Source organism: Diabrotica undecimpunctata, chromosome 3, assembly GCF_040954645.1.
Source record: "Diabrotica undecimpunctata isolate CICGRU chromosome 3, icDiaUnde3, whole genome shotgun sequence".
Classification (NCBI taxonomy): domain Eukaryota; kingdom Metazoa; phylum Arthropoda; class Insecta; order Coleoptera; family Chrysomelidae; genus Diabrotica; species Diabrotica undecimpunctata.
This window is the reverse complement of record NC_092805.1, coordinates 11,337,218-11,348,445: the sequence shown is the minus strand read 5'-3', so window position 1 is coordinate 11,348,445 and position 11,228 is coordinate 11,337,218. Positions and strand designations below refer to the sequence as shown.

General features: G+C 32.1%; 1 protein-coding gene across 1 annotated transcript in view; it reads right to left on the bottom strand.

Moving 5' to 3' along the window:
- Positions 1-443: 443 nt before the first annotated feature.
- LOC140436425 (cubilin homolog) overlaps positions 444-11,228 on the bottom strand; it is a 989,698-nt gene continuing 978,913 nt past the window's right edge. Inside the window, exons 11-12 of the mRNA XM_072525245.1 lie at positions 8,569-8,805; positions 444-2,918 (exon numbers count right to left, since the gene is read on the bottom strand). Coding sequence (XP_072381346.1) covers positions 2,746-2,918; positions 8,569-8,805 — 410 coding nt within the window. The 3' untranslated portion in view covers positions 444-2,745. The remainder of the gene's footprint in view (positions 2,919-8,568; positions 8,806-11,228) is intronic.

Here is an 11,228-nt window from a genome sequence, read left to right as displayed (position 1 = left end):
ATTACTTCATAATTTTCAAATCAAAATATTCCGAAAACGGTACACAGTATCGAGTTTTACCAAGAGTACCTTTTTCGTGTAAAATTGAATGATGTTTAAGTTTACTTGAAATTTTGATTAATAATTATACTCTTAAAAAAGTTATATTGACTAATATAGTACGATCCGTGTAACTAGCGCCCTCTGTGAGAATCAGATATAAAAACAAATTCATGGGATGTATCAGCTTCCAAAACATATTCGTATAAAATTTCATTACAATGTTGCCAGTAGTTTCGGCAAAATCGTAAAAAATGCGTAAAACTTTTTTTTCTTCTACGCCCTGGATCTTGAAAACGGATGGCGTTACAAAAATTTTTTACTAAGCAAATCCCAATTATTTTTCATTTTTTTACCTACCCTAGAGACGGGGTTACCTTTTTTTGAAACACCCTGTAGGTAGTTAGGATTGAATTTGAGCTGCAGCTGCATTAGAAGACGAAAGATAATACTAATTTAAGCGTGCAGCCCAGCTCTACTATAGATAAATAACGTGTGTATTATAAATATTAGCCTCAAAATGTGTTTAATAATTTGAACGATAAAAATGGTATTTTTAAAAACTTTTTTATTGTTTAATCACCTTATTTTACATTTAATATTAACAATAATAAATGACGGTAAATGTTAAAAATCTAGTCAAATCAGATTTTTAAAAATAACCCTTAATTGCAATAAGAATAATAATAAAAACAGTTCATTGTATTAAGGCTTTTGGAATTGAACAAGGTTGATTTAAGAGTGTATTTTTTCGGACAATCTCAAATTTGTATGCTTAATAAATATTTGCAAGCTAAACGGCATAGTCAAAAATAAAATGTAAACATTAAAATTTCTCGGTACAATTAAAATAATTAATAACCAGAATTATACAAATAATATTTACTAAAACACTTCTTAAGAGTAAGGTATTTAAAAACGTGAATAATAAGCATATCTTGCGCGTATCAGAAATATATGGAAATTCTTCAGTACAAATTAGAAGCACTATATAATAAAAAATACACTCAGGTGCAAAAAAATCGATCCATGGGTATTATTTGCTGAAAAAAGAAAACGTTTGAAGATATTAGTTTTAAATCAGGTATATATGTAAAAGTATATGTTAGATTAAAATAATTTTTACAGATTATCCAAAAAAATCATTTATTTAAAGAGACATACGCCAAAACTCAAAAATACAAGAATATTCAAAACTTTCTGAAATTAAGAAAAACATTGATAATAAATCAATATCTAGTGTTTCCCCCTCGGGCCCTTATAACAGCCTGTACACGTCTAGGCATTGAGGTAATTAACCTCTTGATATCAAATTGATCCAATTGGTCCCATATTTCTTGAAGAGCCGCTGTAAGTTCAGCCAAGTTGTTTGGATACTCGTGCTCGAAGACGTCTTCTCATCATATCCCATAGATGTTCTATGGGATTGGGATCGGGACTGCAAGCTGGCCAGTTCATACGGACAATTCCCACCTCCTCTATATATTGGTTGACGATTCTAGCACGGTGAGGACGCGCGTTGTCGTCCATAAAAATAAAATTAGGTCCGATGAAAGGAGCAGAAGGTACCACATGCTGATCTAAAATACTTGTTATGTATCTTTTAGCAGTCATAGAACCTCTATCTACAATAACTAAATCAGTATGGGCTTCTGAACTGATACCAGCCCAAACCATAACTGAGCCCCCCCCGATAACTTATTCTTTCCGTAATATTACATTAAAAATATCGCTCTCCGTGTCTTCTCCAAACGCTTTCTCGGCCGTCTGGTGACCTTAGACAAAATCTGGACTCATCTGAGAACAATACATTGCTCCAATCTGCATCACTCCAGTTTTCATGTTCTCTTGAAAAAGCAAGGCGAGCTCTGCGATGTTCTATGGATAGTATTGGAGATAGGGCTGGCCTTCTGGATAATAAATTACCTTTTACAAGTCGTCGACAAACTGTCCATCTGCTTACATCCACATTTCTGACTTTGCTCAGACGATTTGCCAGTTCAACTGAAGTTAGATGCCGATTTCTCAAACATGATGAGACCAGAAATCGATTATCTCTTTCGGATGTTACCCTTCTACGACCTGATCCTGGTCTTCTTGTGAAGTTACCGGTGTCGCTAAAACGCCGAACTGCTGTTTAAACCGAAGACTAACACCCAACATTTCAGCTGCATAATATTGGCTACGACCATATTGAACTAAAGTCACCGCCCTTGAAGCATCTGTCGGAGTTAGAGACATTTAGGAAGGATGATTAAATAAAAATATAACACGTTTTGAAAATAAAATCACTACACTAGTATGGTTGTTGAATTAAAAACAACATTCAATAAATATCTACTTGCTTCAGACCCTTTTTGACAAAAACCTGAAATACCAATTTGTTTTAAGAAATATAAAAAACAATATTAAAAATATTATTTTATTTCTCGTATACGAGGGTACACCTAAATTTACATACGTAATTTAATGTCTCTAAAATTATACAACTTCAAATAAATAAGAAATAAGGAATGGATCGATTTTTTTGCACCTGAGTGTAGTAATATTAATAGAAAGAAATCAGTGAAGGGCATGTCCTTTAGTTTTTTGCAGAAAATATTGGGTTTTCTATTAAAAAACTAAATATTATCTATTAAATTCCTTTCGTTTAAAAATTGGAAGTCAAAATATGAGATTGTACTCAAAAAATTATATTGTCAACTCTTAATCATCGTCATCTCTACAACAGTATCTACAACAGCGTTTGCACGCACAGACGCAGCAACAACACAACAAGAACAGCACTGACACCGTGGCAATACCGACGTACACCCAATTTATTTCGGGAGAGTTTTCTTTGATGCACAGTTCGGTAGCTTCGTCGCTATATGCAGTACCTAGAAATAAAATGGATAGTTAATACAATTTTAATATTTACAGTGTGATTCTGAAAGTTCGAAATCATGCTAAAGTATTGTTCCCAAGTAATTTTCCCTAAATGTCCCCTATTTGGACTCGGCTTCACCAGTTACATTTCTCCATAAACTTTTATCTGGTCCCCAAGTCTTTTTTAGGATTTTTCTCCTATTTATTCCACTACCAGTTCAGCTTCAGTTAAGCTATAATTTAGAGGACTATAGATGTTATAAACTGTTAATTAAGTCTAAAACTGCAACGGGTCTAGATTTTGTTATGATATGATTTGTCTTCCTGCTTTTTGGTTTTCCTCTCTTACTTATCCCACGTCCAGTTCTCATTCTTCTTCTTCTCATGGCGCCATCTCCTTTCGAAGGTTGGCGATCCAAATGGCAATTGTCGTTCAGGAAACGGCTGCGCGAAAGATTTCTGCGGATGAGCGGTCGAACCATCTCCTCAGAATATTGCATTTTCCTCTTTTTAATTATTCTTAGTAATTCTTTTTGTTTACACATGCGACGAAGTACCTTAACATTAGTGTACTCAACTCTTTGTACGCATGGAATTCTCAACATTCGTCTGTATATATACATCTCAAATGCATCTATTCTTTTTTCTGATTCAGAGTCCATTGTCCAACTTTCTCAGCCATACAGTAAGACAGAAAAAACGTAACATCTGATCATTCGGATTCTAAGCTGCAGACTAAGGTCTGATCTTCTAAAAAATGTTTTCATGCTCATAAATGCTTTCCTTGATTGTTCGATTGTTGATAGGATTTCTTTTCAGATAGGATAGTTCACATTCAATTAAGCTATAATTTAAAGGACTATAGATTAATTATAATTGCATTAAAATAAAAAAAAAGATAAATACAAAGAGAAACGAGAGGCCTACACGAAGTACAAAACATTAAATACTTCAGAATCCCGAGACACCTATAAAAGAATACGAAATGAAACAAAGCAGTTGGTAAGAAGAACAAAAAATGAACACTGGAAACAGTTTAGAAAAAGGATGAAAAGCGACTTCTACGGTACACAAAAACAAATATAGAGATTCATAAGAAACCAACGAAAAGAAATGGCAGAGTTGATGGAATACAATAACATACCAGCAAACGAATGGGAAATATACCTGACGAAACTGCTTAAAGGAAAGGAAAATAATAGTCAACACAATAACTTACCTGAATTACGAGACGAAATAGAAATCAGTTTTCAGAAAGTAGAGATAACAATAAATTCACTCAAAAAGAGAGAGTCACCAGGACCAGATGAAATAACCAACGAACTTCTAAAACACAGAGGAGAAAGTATAACTCTAGAGATGACAAAACTTATACAAAAACTAATATTGCACTGCAAGATACCAGACGCACGCAAAAACAGCATAATGATACCAATGTTCAAGAAGGGAGATAAAGAAGACGCCAATAATTATTATAGAGGTATAAATCTACTGAACATCGCACTTACGCTTACCACAAAAGTCCTAACGAACAAAATCAATAAATAGACGCCGTATTTGCACTAGGACAAATCACAGAAAATGCCATCGAGTACAATAAACCAGCATATCTATGTTTTATAGACCTGACAAAGGCTTTCGATCGCATCCACGTCGAAGACGTTTTACACCTACTGTATAAAAGAAACATACAAATCATTATTATACAAACCATCGAAAATATCTATTTCCATAATCGAATACAAGCAAAGATAAATAAAAAACTAACACAATGTATACCATTATAAAGCGGAGTTAGACAGGGTTACTCGTTAAGCCCACTTCTCATTAATATTAGTCTAGGCGGGATCTGTTTTGGATTGGACATTTTCCATAGGAGGCTATTTTTTTGCTGGAATCCCTTCAGGATATGCCCAATATCGATAATCACGATATGCGCCAGTCGCAAACCCTGTGCTAATTTTTTTATTTAACAAAATCTGAAAACAATTGAAAATTTCTCATTTTTTGCTCCTATTTTCGTTTATAATTCGGAAAATATTGATCCTAGAGAAAAAATGATAAGAAATTAAAAGTTTGGTTATTCAATTTTACACAATATTTCGTTAGCTAGAAATTGAAAATTTAATGTTTTTTGTTGAAAAAATAGCAATAATTGGAAAAAAAGTACAAAAAAATGAAGTTAATCTTTTAAATGTTTTCGACTTTCTAAACTTACAAGCTCCATATTCCGCCTAAAAAAACCTTTTAATATGTTTAAAACGTGTGCTAAATTTTGTTAAGATCGGTCGGATAGGTTTTGCATAATAATTTTGCAATCCAGCCTACTAAAAAAAAATCGCAAATTTTCAAATTTATAGTAGGCCATAAATAAGGCCTTCAGATAGTTGCAAATTTTTTTAAACTTAAAGGAAGACTCAAACTTTTAAACGCTTTTTGTAAAATTCAAATCGGTTCACTAGGAGAGCCTAGAAAATTTTTTAAAGTTTTAAACATTTTTTTATATATTAGGCTTATAAACAAATTCAATAACTTTACGAGCTTTAAACATTTCAATTTCAAAATTTATACACTTAAAGATCAATAAAATACGCTTCTTAAAACAAAAAGACACATTTGGCTTACTGGTTGCCGAGATATTGAAGGTCAAAGTTGGCATACATTTGCCGTGTAACCATAAGTGATATAGGGCTCTTTTTTAAACAAATACCCTCGTCTTGTCAAGTACTTTTTATATCAAAAATTTTACGTAATGCGCTTCATGGCAACATCCATAAAAAAGACAAATAAAAAACCGTTTTCACGTAAAATGTCGCTCGGAATGCATGAGAGGTGGTGGTGGGGGACATTCACTCGAAATGAGAATCGGCGAGTTCAAAATCATAGCGCGCGCTAAAAATTGCATTATCTCGGCTTCTTGTTAACCAATTTTGCTTTTTTTTTGAATCACTGTCTCGGGCGACAAGGATTTCAAATATCATATTTTCAAATACCATTTTTAATTGCAAATTGGGAAATTCGCAATAAACAATTGTATGTTAAACAAGTAATTGCATTTTTTCTTCATGCATTTTTTTTGAGCTTGCAATTTATACATTAAAGTAAATTGTTACTTTTAGTACACAAATATGTATTTATAAATTGTTAATAAATAATTTAAATTGATAAAACAAAGGCGAACGAAAAAAAATTTTTTTTTTCATAAATAAACTTTATTTTGACTCAATATTCAATAATTTTTTTTAAAGTCTTTTTTCTTTTTTGGAAGGATATGTTTAAAGCTCGTAAAATTATTCAATTTATAAAAAATTTATAAAAAAAATAAAAAATTTATAAAAAATTTGCAACTGTCTGAGAGCCTTATTTAGGGCCTACTATAAATATGAAAATTTGCGATTTTTTTCCAGTAGGCTGGATTGCAAAATTATTATGCAAAACCTATCCGACCGATCTTAACAAAATTTAGCACACGTTTTAAACATAGTAAAAAGTTTTTCTAGGCGGAATATGGAGCTTGTAAGTCAAGTTTAGAAAGTCGAAAACATTTAAAGGATTAACTTCATTTTTTTGTACTTTTTTTTCCAATTACTGCTATTTTTCAACAATAAACATTAAATTTTCAATTTCTAGCTAACGAAATATTATGTAAAATTGAATAACGAAACTTTTAACTTCTTATAATTTTTTCTCTAGGATCAATATTTTCCAAATTATAAACGAAAATAGGAGCAAAAAAATGAGAAATTTTGAATTGTTTTCAGATTTTGTTAAATACAAAATTTAGCACAGGATTTGCGACTGGCGCATATCGTAATTATCGATATTGGGCACATCCTGAATGGATTCCAGCAAAAAAATAGCTTCCTATGGAAAATGTCCATTATGGTCTTAATTTACACAGATCCCGCCTAGTCTATATAATAATGGATGAAATAATACAAGCAGTATGTAAAGGTCATGGTTACAAAATGGGGAACAAAGAAATCCAAATTTTATGTCATACTGACGACGCCACATTAATCGCCGAGATAGAAGACGATCTCCAAAGATTAACACACATCTTCAATATAACAGCCAAGAAATATAATGTGATATCAGCAGAAAATACCAAATGTATGACATCTAAATACCCACTACGACGTAAAATCAAAATTGATGGAACAATAATAAAGCAGGATACAAGATTTAGATATCTGAGAATAGATATAACCAGTTACGGAGATGTTAAAGAAGAAGTACGATAACAAAGCTCAAAAGCAAGTAAAGCGATGGGATCTTTTAAAGACGCAATCAGGAAGAACAAATACCTAGGACAAAACACAAAAACAAGAATCTATAAAGCAGCAATTAGAGTTATATTAACATACACGGCGGAGACAAGATCTGGCACATCTAAAACGAGACCACTACTAGAAACAACAGAGATGAATATACTCCGACGAATATCAAAGAAAAGTCTGTTGGATAGGGAGAGAAGCGAAAACATAAGCAAGAAAAAGATGGTGCGATAATTTAAACAATTTAGGAGGCTAATATTGAAGAAGAAACAGGCTTTAAAGCTATATAATACAAGAAGTAAAAAGAATAAGAAAATAATTGCACGTTTAAGTTACGTGATAATATGATGCATCTCCCCAAGTTTTCTTTGATTTTCCTGTCCTACTTATCCCACTACTACTTCAGCTTCAGTTAAACCATAATTTGCAGGAATATAGATGCTTTAAACTGTTAATTAGGCTAATTATAATTGAAAGTTTAGTATATGTGATGATATGATGCGCCTTCCCCAAGTTTTTGGTTTTCCTCCCCTACTCATTCCACTTCAAGTGCAGCTTCAGTAAAGCTATAATTTGCAGGAATATAGGAAACATGGACTCTCAGAATCACATGTATGAGACATGTAGAAGCTTTTCACATGTGGGTTTTTCGAAGGATCCTGAAGATCTTTTGGATAGAGCACGTGATCAACAATGAGGTGCTGAGCAGAATGGGGTCTGGGAGAGAACTTTTAAATATTGTAAAAACCAGAAAAACGAGTTATCTAGGACATATTTACAAAGAAGAAAAATACAACTTTTTACGACTGATAATGGAAGGAAAATTGGAAGGAAGAAGAGGTCCAGGAAGAAGAAAATGCTCCTGGCTGAAAAATGTAAGAGACTGGACAGGCATGGACACACATTCGATACTAAGAACAGCTCAAGATAGAGAGCAAGTTGCTGTAGTTATAGCTAACCTTCAGTAATGAAGAGGGCACCTTAAGAAGAAGATGATATGATGTGCCTCCCAATGTCTTGGGCTATCCCACTACAAATGCAGCTTCAGTTAAGCTATAATTTGCAGAAATATAGATGCTATAAACTGTTAATAAAGTAAATTATAATTGCAGGTTTAGATGGTGATATAATGCATAACCCCCAAGTCTTTTGGTTTTCTACTACTACTTATCACACTTTCAGTTCAGCTTCAGTTAAGCTATGATTTGGAGGACTATAGATGATATAAACCGCTAACCGCTAATTAAGTTAATTGTAATTGCAGTTTTAGGTTATGTGATAATGAAATTTGTTGACTGTGTTAATATTACAGATTTAAAATAAAAACATTTCACTTTTTATAGTTCCAAACATTTATATTAACTAATAAAAAAAATGTTCTTACCTTTATAATCTGTGACGTTGGGGCAATTAACAACTCCGTTACAGACGAGCCTGGCTGGAATGCATAGCCCCTGTTCGCCGGGACAAGCGAATTCACACCCGTCTCCCAGAGGATCTTCTGGATTGCCACCCTCAGTCAGTCGACTCGACATCAAAGAGGAACCATCCACGTTTCGGGGTAAATGGAACATCTCCGTCCAGGCGATCTTAAATGCAGCACGTGTTGGTGAAGTTCTACCTATAATTTCAATTTCAACATTTGTTACCATGACACACTTCGGAGTTGGTATATAGTACTGAGGCATACATAAATCTATGTCTCGGTATATTTCGGTTAACTACAAACTGACAGGTATAAAATATTGCACAATTTAAAAAAAAAGTGCACGATATAAAAAATGATTCTTTGAGAGTTCTATTAGAATTAGACGTTTAAGAGAAATTTGATATAATTAATATCTGTAATATCCGAAAACTTATGATATAGGATTTTTGAATATGCCCAATTATTCTAAAATATCTAGATCCTCCTAAAACTCCCTTATTTTAAATATAACGCTCTGTATGATAGCTATGTATATAATAGTTGCGTTACGGATCATGCAGTACAGTAAGGTCTCTTTTTTTTCTTCTTCTTTTTATATAGACATGACACTGTTTTTTAATGTGCCTCCAGTAAGTTGTCGTTTCCTCGTTTTCGTGGTTTTTCTACTGATCGTCTTTCTATTGGGGAACCATCTCTTGCCGTCTTTACTGCTCTATTTGTTGTCATTTGGCTTATATGATCGTTCCATTCTACTCTTCTATTTCTTTACCAGTTATTGATGTTCTCTACTTTGCATCTACATCGTATATCGGTACTTCTAGCTCTGTCCCATAGCGTCTTACCATCAATTTTTCATCAAGTGTTTTCATCTCTGCTGTCATTATTGGTCTAATGACTGTTTTGTAAATTCTGCCTTTCGTTTCTTTCCCGATATTTTTATTTCTCCATATTCGAAAAACAATCGAAAAACGAAATATTTTGTTCGATTTGTAAAAAGTGTCTTTGTTTGGAACATGTAAAATTTATAATATTAATTACTATTTAAATGGGAATAAGCCACAATTAAAGGTTAAAATAAGTTTATTGACGTTTCAATTTCCACTTCGGAAATCGTTCTTAAAATACAAACATTAATAATATGTAATGGATAGAATTCAATATGAAAACAAAATTAAAGATCTAATAATAAACGGACCTTATACAAAATTAACAAAGGATCCAACAAAACCTTTGGAAAACAGAATATATAGAACTTTATTCAAGTTTAAAGATTGTTTAACCAGTTATCAGAGAAGATTAATTACACCTCATTACAGTAAGACCCCTCATTTTTATGGAGCACCGAAAGTTCATAAAACGAATATACCACTTAGACCCATTTGTAGTACCATGAATTCTCCTTGTATTGAACTATCAAAATTTTTATTAAATATTTTAAAACCAATTGCAAATAAAAGTGACACATTTATAAAAAATACACAACATTTTTTAAATAAATTATCAAATATTGAATTTAATTCAAATAATACTTTAGTAAGTTTTGACATAAATAGTTTATTTACGAATGTGCCATTAGATAAGACTTTAAATATAGTCAAGACAAAATTAGAGAGTGATGATACATTGGCCAACTAGAACAAGACTAAATATATCAGCTATAGTGGAGTACATTATGTACTGATAATACATACTTTCAACTAAATAATGAATTCTATAAACAAAGTTTTGGACTAGCAATGGGCTCTAGTTTATCTCCATTATTAGCCGATATATTTATGGAAGATTTTGAAACAAATATTATTTCTAAACAAAATTTAAAACCCTCAGTATGGTGGAGATATGTAGATGATGTATTCTCAATATGGCCTCATGGATCAGAGTTGTTGGACACATTCCTAAATGATATAAACGATAAAGAAGAGACAATAACATTTACCATGGAAAAGGAATATAATAACACATTACCTTTTCTGGATGTTTTAATCTCTAAGAACGATACTGGATACGAAACTCAGGTGTATAGAAAACCAACACACAACAACAGATATTTAAATTTCAAATCAAATCACAATATTATTATTAAAAAGGGAATCATTAAATCCTTATACGATAGAGCCAAAATTACTTGTTCTAACGAAAATTTGTTCTTGGAGGAAAAACATTTGTTAACATCTGTTTTATTAAAAAATGATTATCCTTTATCGTTTATAAATAAGGAATTTTCAACAATCGATATACAAGGAATAATACGAGGAAAATAACAATACCATACATAAAAGGATTATCAGAAAAGCTTAAAAGGATAGGAAATAAATTCAACATTTCAACAACATTCAAAACAACAAACACGTTGAGATCTATTTTGTCCAAAACCAAACCTAACAATGAACAAGAAAGGACAAGGAATTGCATTTATAAAATACCTTGTGAATGCGATCAGTTTTATTTAGGTGAAACATCAAGGCCATTAAATGTTAGAATAAGTGAACATCAATCCTATATTAAAAATAGAGAATTTGATAGATCTCAAATATGTAAACACGCATGGGATAATGAACATAGGGTTCAATGGAATGATTCAAATATAGTCCTAAAAGAAACGGATGGTAAAAAGA